Genomic DNA, 13,517 nt, shown 5'->3' with positions numbered 1-13,517 from the left:
GGTTCCCACATAAGCTACAGGGAGTCTGGCCAATGCAGTGGGGATTACTTATTGGCTTTCTTGAGGCTCTTTGATAAATTTTGAGACTGCCATCTGAACTACCTATGGCTTGAATTTCTGTGGAAGAAGACAGTGATCCTTTCCATTTTTAAAGAATATTATTGAAGTCCCTCAGCTGAGCTTTTTTTTTTTGACATCCAAGCCTGTAGTTAGTGTTCATGATGAAACTACAGTACTCGGCTGGATAGGAAATGTACTGGGAACTTCCATGACCAATGTGAAGTAAGTCCAGGTATTCAGGCAGAAGTGCTTCTAGCCTCTTGAATGTTGCTGTTGGTAAGGTCATTCCCTGAAGAATGTAAGATAGGGATTTTTGTTTTCTCTTGGACTAATCCAGCTTAATTACGTTTTATTACGGGAGCATGTCTGGTTTCCCCTGACTTGCCAAGTCTTGCCTCCTGTTACAGGAGGTTACTGTGACAGCTCTCCAGAAGGTACTGGGCAGCTGTATGTGGAGAACTGGCCTGATGATTTTACCACTTCTGTCTTGCTTGCTTTTGGCCTCTGAAGTAGCCTCCAGCACTAGATAAAGTGTAAATTTACCTTGCTCAAGATTTCTGTGAAATTTCCTGAGTTTCAGCCCTGCTGGGGTATTTTTGTAGCGCTCCCTTTCCATTGAAAGGAAATCTTAATTACACTGTCACCTGCAGTTTCAGTAATTGCTTGAAGGCTGACAGGTCATCTCTAAATCTTTTCATCTGTTACATCCTCTTTAACAGGAAGTCAGATGTGGTTTCCCAATCTTAAAATCTCCTGTCTAGCTATTTATGCTGTGTCAACTTCCTTGCCAAACTTCACCCTGGAGCATCCTCCAAATATATGGCACAAAGGGTCAAGCTTTTGCTTTTCTGCTCAGAATCCTTCCTTCCAGCCATGCTCTCTTAGCAAGGCATGGGAAGAACAGTCCTTGCATGTCAGCGAAGCATGTACTTTTTCATTTGTGGTGAAAATGGAGTGGTGGGTGCTCGACAGAGAGTAAGAGGTAAACCTTGTTTCTTTTGTGGGAAGACCTAAATTAAGAAATAACATTACAGTGATTTTCCAGGATGCTGGGCTAAATCATGTAGAAACAGACTATTTGTTATTTCTGTTATACAATCACAGGATCAATCTGTAACTGAAAACAGTTCTGTAGATTTGATAAAAAAGGATGGTGACATTCATACCAAAAGCCTGACTCAGTTCTTAGCTTACTCTGTACCCCTTACCCAATCTAATATGATAAGAGTATTAATGACTGTACTGGCGAATTGCACTTATTCATTTATTTTTTTAATTGTCTGTCTCTTTGATTCTTAAGAATTGGCCAGTTTAATATAAACAGTCTCTCTTATGATTTTTCTTACAATCTTGAGGATGTATTTTGCTGGTGATATTTATACTGTGTTGTGCTTTACTCATTTTCAGAGCTTTTCCGCTCGGTGAGACTAACTGTAGACTAAGCTCATACTCAGCATGAAGTGGGAAAATCTCATTCTTCTTCTTGTCCTTTGTCCTCAACATATCCTGTGAAATTGAACTATCTGTAGGAATTTACTGGATCAACACTGAGAATGAAAATGTTCCAGTAATAATCTCTGTCCATGTGTGTGTAATTTGTTTGTGGAGTTGCCTTGATATTGTTGGTTTTTAGAGACAATAATCCCTTATCCATTTCAGTCTGTCACCTCACATGAAAATAAGTTAAGATCCAGAAGAGTCTTGATTTTAAACAGTGATCCACCTATCTACTAATAGCTTTTTACTTTTGATGTCTGAAACTGTGCCTAACAATTAAGTGCTCTTGGGCTGACAAAACTAGCGTTCACTTTTGGCTAAAAGTGGAATTTAGGAATTTAGCAGAAAGCTCTCTCTGTATTACATGACCAAGCTATAAACTGTGACCTGTTCAAGAGGCTATGTTTGCTATGGTGTTTTGTAAACTTGGACATTTGTCAATAAAATGTCAAGAAATGCAACATTAATCAGCCTGGCCAGCTTAGTTAATTTTGGTGATACTGTATGAATTGACAGAATTTATGCTTGTGGTGTTGAAGAGGCACTGCCTGCGAGGTGCTTTTCTAGTTGTTCAGGAAGGAAAGCGATCAGCCCTGAGAACAGCACAGTTCCCAGATGATGCAATACCAGCAGATATCAGGGAAACAAACAATACACGTTAATAATATTAAAGTGTCCTTGAAGATCTGCTCAGAGGTGCTGTTTTCCCTGCAATCTGTCAAGGGTTGGCCTGTCACCAGCTTCAGCTTGAGTTCGGTTCTTTGTATGTGCGTGTGATGGAGTCCTTAATTAGTTGATGATGTTTCCATTGGGCTTTGTGGGATGGACAGTGTATAGTACCAGTGTTAAGTAAGATAATTTTGGGATCACAACTCTATTTACTGCAGATGTTTGAAGTAAACGTTCTTCAAGACTTTCTCTTTGCAGTTTTTGGTGACCGTAATAGGTAGCTTCTGTTAGTGCCGTGTTTTGGCTCCTCTGCCACACTAAGATTTTAGGTACAGAAATATATTAGTGTCCTTAACCCAAACTCCATTGATAATGTAGTGCAAGCTTGCAGAGGGTGCAGTGTAATTATATTAGGGTATATATAGTAACTCTGATTTGAATTAAATTCATTGTGAAGTACATAAGTATTCAAGTCACTTGAATGTAGATGTCTGCTACCCACTTGAGATGTCCTGCTGGCTCCTGTCAGAGCACGGATACCTGCACATCTGCCAGCCCCTTGGGACACTCGGTACCAAGATACAGCCTCGGGTACACTCACATGTCTGAAATGGCACTGGGTGCCTGTGTTTGGGTACCTGCCTCTGTTTAGCACATCCGGAAAGATGGTTATTAAGGTAGTGAACCAAGAGCTTCAATGTGGAGTAATACCAGCATGACTAGGGCTGGCACCTGTCATGCTGTTGGCTGGAACCATACGGAAAACTGAGACACTAAGCTTTGTGTATCACATCAGGGTTTACTTGCTTCCTGGCCCTTTTCTCCCTATTCAGACACTCTACCTCTGTATCTTTAGCTTGCAGTTTGTGCATGTGTGTTCATGATGCAGTTGTTAATTACGTGATTGCATATTTGTCTGTCTGCATGCTCCTTGCCTCATTCAGTGTAAGAGGACACATAGCGCTCGGGGACTCATTACAGCTCTGTAGTCAAAGAGACCGTTGTTTGCAGGATCACAAATGTGTTTCCTGCAGATGTTGAAATAAGTGAGGCAGGGGGTTACAGGAGAACAGAGGATGATCTCATGTGGAAGCCAGACGACCAGTTGAGTGGTGATCTGGAGAACTGGAAGTCTGCCTCTAGGATGCTAGAGAAATAACTTGAGCTAGGCTTTGCGTCCTAGGCATGACCCATTTTCTTATTTCTGCAGATAAAGAGCAGTATCCTCAGCTTGGCGTTGTGCATCGTCAAAATGAGTGTGGTAACTTGCTGGTAGTTGACTGTGCAGTTAGGGGAAATGGTGTATTTTCTATTTTATGACTTATAAATTTCCTTTTCGTTATAGTGATTGAATAGCCCTCACTGATCCCTTTTCTTGATTGCCTTTTAAGTTTGCAACAAACGGATGTTGCAGGGCCTGTTTACAAAGGTTCTCCAATGTCATACTGCAAGTAGGACCCAAAGTAACGTAAACTTGAATATAACAAACCAGCTATACAATACATCTATAATGTTACTTCCCTCCCATCTGCCGTTTATGCCACTGCTGAACGTAGCTGGTAGAATGTTAATAAAAATAATTCCTGCAATTATTATTGCAGTAGAAGAAATAATGTTGGATTTTTGTGTTGGAGATCTTGCTTTCTATGATAAAGATGGCTTGTTCCTGTTGTCCTGGCATTGAACTGCCTTCAGTGAAAGCTATGAACTGAATGTATGTTAAAAATCTTACTCAGACTTCTCTAGATAAAAACAAATAAATAAACCCAGGTTAATTTTTAGCCTCTAGCTGACGTTAGGCCTGACAGGATTAAAGAGGGAACATCGTAATGTTTCAATGGTTGTAACGAAACAACATTTTTATGGAAATGCCTGGACATAATTGCTCAAGAGCAAGGGTTTTGGGAATGACATAAATCATCATTCTTTAGGGCTTGTTCTGGCCTTTCAAAATTGAGGATTAGGAATCCTTTCCTTGAAACCAAGCACCGTGTGGTACTTACTTTCTTTTTACTCTGAAGCTTCGGCGTATGGTCCAGCTGAATCCGAGAACTGATGCTGTCCAGCAGATTCCATTGGGGTTTTTTAGTGTTGCAGAAGGGTATAAGCTCTCTTAATGTGTTTTATTTTGATGGTTGTTATCAGTTCTGAAATTTAAGGCCTCTGGTGGACCCTGATTTCAGTAGAAATCTTCTCAGAGTGTTCAGAAGACAGTGGCCTGTGAAGAACCTGTTCAGATCTTGCCAGCTGGTTTGCAGTTTGCGATTCCAAGCCTCTTGTGAATCTCTGGATAGCTGGGGTGGCCGGGGAGGTTATACACAGCTTCAGCTGGAATTCCCTTCCCAGGTTTATGGAGGGCACTATTGCAGCTCCTTTACAGTTAAATGAACAGCTGCCAAATGAACTGTGCTGCAGGTTAGATGCTGGAATTTTTGGTTTTCTGTTATTTTCTTAGGTGCAGTTAGGTGCAACTTTGGGAAATTTCTATTTGTGCACTTTCAAAGTGAAGGTGGTGTGAAAAGCTGCGTTAAAATGGCTAAACAGACCCTCACTACAAAGGGTTGCAGTTACCTGCTGCAGGTTGCTGACAAGTGTACTTACGCTCTCCAACTGGCTTTCAGTTTGAAAATTTGTGTCCCTTGGTGTGAGTGCAGGATGTATCCTTGTACTTCGCCTTGTACACAAGGAAGATACAAAGAGGAACTTCATCTCTCTCCTGTCCTAATCATGTGACCATCTTCATATAGAAGGAGAGCATGGGAACTAATAATTTGTTGTTACAGGAAAAAGGCTATCAACTAAAACCTGATGGTTTAGTTGGGTTTTTTTGTGTGTGGTTTTTGGTTTTGTTTTATTTTAACTGGGGTTGTAATGCATGGAAGCATATACATTTGAATGTGATGAATATAATTGCTGATAAATATAATGCTTATTATATTTATAATTGCTCTATTCTTTTATTTATCTGTAGAGCTGCTAGAAACACTTGGATGACTGAAATTCAAGATATTTGGTTTGTGATATTACCCTGAGGTAGAGAAAATAAGCATAAGAAGCTCCTCTAGATCAGGCAAGTAAATATTTATACTTCCATAGCTTATATGAAATGAAGTTCTTGGTAAACAATGAATTGTGGGAACCTTCCTAAAGGAATTAATTTTCTCTGTTACAAAATATAGTTTACAAGGAACATAAGAATTGTACTTTTTTTTTTTCTTTATTTATTAGTTAAAGGATCTGTTGTACTGAACTCTGAAAAACTGGGAGGCCTCTTCTGTGTAGAATTGAAACAGACATTTGACAGTTGTCTTGAATAAAATTAAGGCAAAAATGTCCGTCATAGATCCTTATCAACACATTGTGGTAAGTAGCTTTGAATCTTTTATGTATGCTGGTTTATATACTGTCTTGTATAATGTATCCTATTAGAAGTTACTTTAAATAAGTGCACAGCATTGACTTACCATTAAATCCTTAAAGAAATGGCAACTGTGGCTAGAGCAGTCTTCTTCAGAAATTATTTGAATGAAAGCTGAAAAATTCAGGTTAGCTTTTCGAAAGCATGTCATGGCTTCAAGTGTAGTTACTCATGTGTAAGTCAAAATGGAATAAGGGCTCCTAACAACCGCGTGGGTACAGTGTGATGGGCTGTGGTTCTAGAGGACTTGCATGTTCAAAGTGCCTGTAGTTGACAGTTTCATACAAACTTTTCCACATACTGGTTGTCGAACTGAACTGTAGTCTACAGCAGTAACATCACATCTAACTTTCTCCCTTACAGTACAGTTTTTTTGCCGTACAGTTCTAGTTGGTGAATAACTTTTCCCTTTTCATCACTATAGATAGAGGGATAAGTGGGCAATTTTCAATATTTAGATCTTAAACTAGTGTGTATTAGTGATGTTGATTCAGGAAGAATCTTCAAAATACAGCCTGCAGACTCTAGGTATAAGTGAAAAGATTTGTGCCACTCAACACCACACTGCTGCCAAAGGCTCCTGCTTCCTCCTTCCCACTTTATTCCAGAGTTCCCGCTGCATCCTTAGTACCAGCTATTGAATGCTGGTGATTGTAGTGAGCCAACTGACCTTGCTGAACTGGCAGGAAAACAATTCAATGCAAAAGATTAGTTTTTTGCTGTCAGAGCTGGGGCAAGGGAAGGGCACAACCTGTGTAAGTAGAGAAGTAGGGGCAAGGAAAGGAGGAGAAAGGAAATGGGAGCAGAAGTGCCCTTTGGGAAGCCAGTGGAGTGGCTCAGCAGCTTGTTGAACGCTGGCTTTCAGCCATTAATGTTCCCACACATCTTTGCTTGAGTGACTTTCCAAAGTAAACATTGAAATTGGCATTCCTACTCAAACTGAAATCTTGAAACAAGCTGGGTGTGTTCATATCAGGCACTTTTCATAACAGTCCCAGAATCGCATGCAGGAAAAGTGATACATACTCAAAGATAGTTACCATACACTTGTCATAATGTTGAACTTTTACATTGCTAAAAATATAGTATATGCTTCCTTGAAGTTATCTCTAATCAATTATGTGGTTTCTACTCCACACAGTCACATCCTCTGTGTGAATTTGCAGCCAGCAGATGTCAAACTTGGGTTTTACTCACTCTGTAGTCCTGTGAGCAGCGCTGTAAAGACAAGTTTCAGGTTGATGTCTCTATTTAAGGGCATTAAAAAAAAATACAGACTCCTTTCCGCATCAGTGCCCTCTCCTGGATGGAATGTTTGACCTGATCTGTACCTTTATGGGAGAGGTCTCCGAAACACTTGGTTATATTTCATTGAGTCATTCACATAAAAGTTATTTTTTGATACCAATATATATCATAATGAACAAAATGGAGCCTTAGAAGTGTATGTAGTTACAGTACTCTGGCAGTGCTTAACTGCTGCTGTGGGAATGTTGCTAACGCAGGAAGGAGCACTGTTAACGCAAGAGCTAATCCTGTAATTGCTTCAAAAGCGAATAGAAATCTTTGAGCTTTCTTAATTCAAAAATTGAAATTGCATGGGAAGTTTAATAAAATCAGTGAAAAAATCTTGAGTTGTTAATGACATTTGACATTAAAAGACTCAAAAGAATTCTGCATTATGCCCAGAGTCCTTCTGTTAACTATTATGTTTTCTGATCTATTTATTTTTTTCTTTTTTCTCACTTTATGAAAGTCTCAGAGGAATGAAATAAGGCATTAACAAAGTTACTGCAGGTACAAACAGAACTGACTGTACCGAAATATCTTTTAGAATCATAGAATAAAGAATTAAGATGTGTAATACATCTTCAGTTACATTGATATGGGGGATAAATATTACAACAACGGGGAAAATCACTTCAAGATAAAATTTGTGGGTGTGTATGCACAAACATTTGTCTTAATTGTAATACCCTGTGAAAGAAGAGCATAGACTTTATGAAAATCTGTTACTTAAGAAAACAGGCAAACATTTTCATTTGTCCAGCCCAATCATCAGCTTCAAGTGTCCTTAATGTTAAGGAAGTAAAAGTAATAAATACCTACTACACGATCTATCTATACCAGAGCTTCCTGATTGGTATTTTTGTCTGCAAGTGTGTCTCCTGATTGAATTACGTTTTGTGACTCAGTATTCTGGGATATGAAAAATATTACATTCAAAGCATGCAAATCGTTTGCTTTCTCAATAAGCGTGGAAAGTTCGTAGGTAAAACTTGGTAGTGTTACAGGAGAGCTTAGCATGCTGTTCTGTTTCCCAGTCCTGTAGTGGGAAGGTAATGGTGTTTAGGTACACACCAAACCAGTGATATGTAAAATAGAGGAAATCAGATAATTAGTGACATTTTACTGGGAGTTGAAAACCAGTGAAAGGTGGAAGGGGAACAAAGGAGGCAGAAGGAGTTAGAAGAGCTGGAGAGCTGTGGTGTTAGAACAGGAGATACTGAATCATTGCTGTGCAGGATAATTGGAAAACCTTGTGGACGGAACTAGCAGAGAGTGAACACTGTCTGCAGGATTTTCTGTAGTTCAGAGTGGGTATATTGAAAATTATTTTTTTCTCCTTTTAAATTTATGGAGAAAGAAGTGAAATGAAACATATGTAAAGCGAGGTCACTTTGGATGATATGATTTAGATTTTTGAGTTTAATTGTGAGCTTCTGAAATTTTAAACCTGGCTTAGATTTTTAAAGGTATGCAGATGTTGCTCCACTCAGTATTGCAACATTTAAGCCATTTGCATACCATTGTCTTATTTTTCAGAAGTAATTGAGGAGTTGGCAATGTACAGATTTTTATCAAGACTTGAGGTGAATGTAAGTCACTTTAGAAAATGCAGCTTAGTCATCTAAACTAACGAGGGCTGGATTTACAAAGATATTTGGAGTCAATACATTTCTTTTGGTATTTTCAGGGAGCGTATAAATTCTTTATAATTCAGTTTTTCTAAAAACTGATGAAAAAATGCTTCTAAAGTTGTGCAAGCTGTTAATGTGGACGTTTAGGCCTTCTAATACCCTTAGAAACTGGATCCTAAGTGGAAAATTGCCTTAATTTCCAATTACTCTTAAGTTGCATGAAAAACATTTATTTTGGTGTAAGAAAAGACTTAGACTTTCGAACTTTCTGTGTATCTCAGTATATTATTTTTTTTTTTACTAAGAGGGAGATCGTTTATTTTAGTAGTTGCAAATTTCTTCCAAACATGTGATTATGGCCAAATATTGAAAACTCTATAATTATAAGCCTCTGTGTTATTTTGGGTGAGGCACAAGGAAAGGAGATAATGTTTTTCTGTTTTGCCAGACCTCTGCATACTTACATTCATTTCAGAGGACACCAGATCTTAAACCAGACTTAACTTAGCAGAACAACAGCTGGAATTATGGGGTTTGCTGCCTAAGTCAATAAAAAGTAGTTCTCATGATAGTGTAGAACAGTTCATAGAATTGTAAAATGGCTTGGGTTGGAAGGGACCTTAAAGATCATCTAGCTCCAACCCCCCACTGTGGGCAAGGACACCTTCCACCAGACCAGGCTCCTCCAAGCCCCGTCCAACCTGGCGTTCAACACTTCCAGGGATGGGGCATCCACAGCTGCTCTGGGCAACCTGCTGCAGTGCCTTGCCCTTGTAGTGAAGAATTTCTTCCTAATAGCTAATCTATACCTCCCCTCCTTTGGCTCAAAGCCGTTCCCCCCTGTCCTATCACTACCTGCCCTTGTAACAAGTCCCTCTCCAGCTCCCCTGTCAGCCCCATCAGGCACCGGCAGCTGCTGTAAGGTCCCCCCAGAGCCTTCTCTTCCCCAGGCTGAGCAACCCCAACTCTCTCAGCCTGTCTCCACAGCAGAGGTGCTCCAGCCCTCTGACCACCTTTGTGGCCTCCCCTGGACTTACTCCAACAGGTCCATGTCCTCCCTACGGTGGGGGCCCCAGAGCTGGGTGCAGCACTCCAGAGCCGAGGGGCAGAATCACCTCCCTCCACCTGCTGGCCATGCTGCTTTTGATGCAGCCCAGGATTCAGTTTGCTTTCTGGGCTGCGAGTGCACATTGCTGGGCCATTTTGAACTCTTTGTCCACCAGCACCCCAAGTCCTTCTCAGGGCTGCTCTCAATCCGTTCTCCACCCAGCCTGTATTTGTGCTTGGGATTGCCCTGACCCACGTGCAGGACCTTGCATTGGGCCTTGCTGAACTTTGTGAGGTTTGCTTGGGCCCCCCTCTGGAGCCTGGCAAGGCCCCTCTGGGTGGCATCGACTGGTAATAGAAAGTGGTGATGATCTGTGTGCTGTGGTATTGAGAACACACTAGTAAGCAGTGTTTTTTTTTGATGTAGGCCTTGTTTTGATGGTAGGCATTTTATTTAAGCACATGAGTTTTGTGAGTAGAACTGGGAGATGCAAGAAAACTACATCACAGAAGTGCTTTTTGTCAGTGAGCATCTTGTAGTGTCCCCATTTTACAGACAGGACTCTGGGGCACCAGAATTGCACACGAGTTCCACATAGCAGCTGAGAACTAAATCCAGCATGCCCATATCCCAAACTTGTAACTTAATTATAACTCCATCCTTCTCTTTGTTCCTGAACGTTTGGTGATCTCTGATTTGTGGTCTCCAGTGAGGAGAGACTCATTTCTTAATAGCTAAGAATAAGGAGATGGGTGGTGTGTTTGTACTTCGGGCTGTTTCTTTTAATTATAAGGTTGTATATGACAAAGGAACTACATCAGTCTGTGTGAACGAAGTCTGAGGCCAGTGCTGCATTGTGAAACCAACACTTAAGTGATCTGACATGCGTGTGAAGGTGGCGCGCTGATAAGGGCTTCCAGCACTTTCAAGAAGCAAACTGAAAACAAGGGACAGTGAGAGTCATTGTTTTCTGGAGATGCACAGCTTGTAAATGTTCCTGAAGCAGGGTAAAGGACCGAGCTCAAGTAACTTCATGTAGCTGTGTTCACGGTGGTACCAGCTGTTCCCAGATGCCCACTAAAATCCCCTTTACCCTGCTGTGATGGACAGCTGGACTTTTTTTTGCCATGTGGCAGAGGCAGAAGTTTCTTCGGAGAAGAGTCCCATCCTCCTTCCAATTCCACTGTTGGAAGCTGTGGTGCAAAAGGTGATGGATGTCACAAAAATCATTGGTATGTCTTCATGTCAGCAGAAGACAGGCTGGTAAATAGGTGTTGCTTCTTGACAGCTTTGAATTCCCACATCTAAACCCTTTCTGCTGGGTTTGATACTTTTGAAGGTGAGTTAACAGTCTTGACTGGGAGAATCTGTTAGAATTTGGATTCCATTTTTACTGTGGTTGGGGAGCCACTTGCTGTGCAATGATGATTTCAGAATACCACTCGTAAGAGAATAGTTCACGCTGCCACAGTTTTCCCCCTGCCTGCTTACTTGTCCTTTGAATCAGACAACCCCTGCAGCTTACAGGGGAAAAATTGCACAGTTTAAATTTGCTGTTGGGCAGACTATCATGAAATGAGCCTCCAGCAGTTGTCACAACATGTGGGTGGTTACAGCCTTAATAAAGATGCAACAATTCAGTGTCTGGGTCAGCCAGTGTCTGCAGTGAAGTCATACCCTTGGTATCACTGTGGGCATTTTCTCCTAGATATTTTGCCGTGATGATGTGGCTGTGCCTTTGCAGACCTCTAGATTACAGACTTGTGGAGGAGTGTTTGTTGGTATAATTTGCTTTGTTTTTTAATGTGTCCTGACTCAACTGTTACTTAAGCATTCACAAGCTTCTTTTTCTGTCTTTAGAAGATTGGGTTTGGGTTTTTTATTTTTTTCTGAGAAAATGATAATATAACGTATAAGAAAGAGTAGTTTCTCTTTTTCTTTTCTTTTCTTTTTTTTTTTTTTTTTGTATTAGAGGAATCCAATTTGGTTCTAGTTTCTGGGTGTAAGCATGTTGTAGATGTGAAATAATGAGGCTTGGCTGAAACAACCAGTTCTGAAATATCTAGAAGAACCACCTGAAGGCCCTTATAAAGTCTAGCAGTTGAAGCAGCAGTAACTTAAATTGGAGGCATGTGCCACTGTTGAAAACTAAGCCATGTATGGGTTGAAGGGTTTTGTTGGCTTATTTGTTTGTTCCTTTAAGAAGGGTTTTAAGAAAAAAGGAAGTATCCAGATGAAAACAGCAAGAAAGCAACCAGGCATAGCCTGAATAAACATGTCCCGTATCAAGGGTATTGTCTATCATTTTAAATAAACTTCAGTGAATTTCCTGATTCTGGTACTTTCCCCTTTTCTTTCTGATTGGAATGTATCATAAGACCTTTAATATTTGGTTAGTTGTTTTGATCCCAATGACTGATATGCAGTGCTTATTTTAGTGTAATTCACAAAGTTGATGGCTGGTTAGGAAAAGATAGAAAATATCATTGTTTCAGTTTTAGGAATGGGAACCCGAGGTAGGACTTATCATTATAGATAGGTGACTACCTGAGGTCCCTTAAGAGGTACACTTTTGATACAGTGTCTTGAGCTATAAGAGCCAGGCAGCTTGGATCTGATGCTTTTTGTAGAGGCATAACTCGGGTGTGTGGTCATCCCTTCCCTGTGTCTGAGTTTCTGTTGCAGGAGATCGAGCTGGAGCCCTCCGGGTTGTACCAGTGCATGAGTCCATGTCTAGGCACTGTGGGCAGCCAGACGACTTGAGTGTCCTAAGACTGGCTTTAAGATAGCAGCATAGATGTAAGTGCTGAGAGGCAATTGTGTGAGACCTGATCCTGGCTTTAATACATAAAACTTGCAGAGGCCAATGTCGTCTGCCTTGCGATAAGCAGTGGTCGTTCTCATAATGGTATTCAGTAGACTGGTCAAACTTACAGCTGTGTAGATGAAGTAACAATAGATGTGAGTTACTGACCTCTTTTCATTAAGGTTTTTACTTTTTTTTTCTTTTTTTTTTTTTCTTAATTTCACATCTCTTTCTACTTCCCTAGTTTGTTCAGGGAAGACACAGCTCCTGCTGTGTGCTTGGGCTTTGCAGGAAACCGGAAGCTCCAGAAACTGTGAAATTTGCTTGTGAATGTTTTAACAGCTTGCTTTTTACCTTCCCTCCATTGTCTTAAGGGCACTTGCACTCTGAATATTGATGTGTACTAAAAAGGTGTATTCCATGCATTACTAACTATATCCCTTGCATGTGCAGTGTGAATATATCTGTTCCAGAACATATACTTTGAAATAATTGCACCCATTCTTTTTACTGGGGGAAGGTAATTACAAAGACAAGCACACTGTAAAATAGCCCCCTTCTAATTTTTTTCTTACTGTACCAAGTTGTCTTTGGCTGACTAAATGCCTTAAAGCAAGTTCTGCAGAGAGGAGGAGTGTTACTCATTGAGATTAGTAGGTGTGGCTGCAGCAAAATCAAGCAACCTGAGTTTAAGGTCTGACCTTTCAGTAAAACTACAGGGTGCAGTTCAGCTTTAAGATGCTCTATCCAGTATGAGTTTCACTTACATTTTGACTGGGTGATTTCTCTCTCTGTTTTTGGTCAAAATGAAACCTAATTTGGTAGGTGGTTTTTGGTTCTGAAGCTTAATGACCTCTAACTCTCTGACTTCCAGGTGGAACACCAGTATTCACACATATTCACTGTGACAGTAAGGAAAGCCACAAATGTCACAAAAGGAGCGATTGGTGACATGCGTGAGTATTCCTCTTTCTATTTTGTCTCTTCCTTTTAGGAGACTGTTGCTGTAGGCAAGGGGAGATGACACATCAAGCTTGTCGTGCATTAAATGATTGTTAGTGGGTTGGTGTTGTTCTTTTTTGTTTTGCTTGTTAAATC

At 40.4% G+C, this 13,517-nt stretch overlaps 1 protein-coding gene across 2 annotated transcripts in view; it reads left to right on the top strand.

Annotated features, from left to right (window-relative positions):
* Nucleotides 1–5,455: 5,455 nt before the first annotated feature.
* The window catches only part of PLA2G4A (phospholipase A2 group IVA), a 67,466-nt gene continuing 59,404 nt past the window's right edge, over nucleotides 5,456–13,517 (top strand). The window contains exons 1-2 of one of the 2 annotated variants that reach the window (XM_040610430.1): nucleotides 5,456–5,589; nucleotides 13,294–13,375. In XM_040610430.1, coding sequence (XP_040466364.1) covers nucleotides 5,557–5,589; nucleotides 13,294–13,375 — 115 coding nt within the window. In that variant the 5' untranslated portion in view covers nucleotides 5,456–5,556. Of the gene's footprint in view, nucleotides 5,590–11,600; nucleotides 12,413–13,293; nucleotides 13,376–13,517 lie in introns of those variants that run through there. The other variant, XM_040610431.1, reaches the window with a different exon arrangement.

Source organism: Falco naumanni, chromosome 11 (genome assembly GCF_017639655.2).
Source record: "Falco naumanni isolate bFalNau1 chromosome 11, bFalNau1.pat, whole genome shotgun sequence".
Taxonomy (NCBI): domain Eukaryota; kingdom Metazoa; phylum Chordata; class Aves; order Falconiformes; family Falconidae; genus Falco; species Falco naumanni.
The sequence above is the reverse complement of the archived record's forward strand: the minus strand, read 5'-3'. Positions and strand labels throughout refer to the sequence as shown.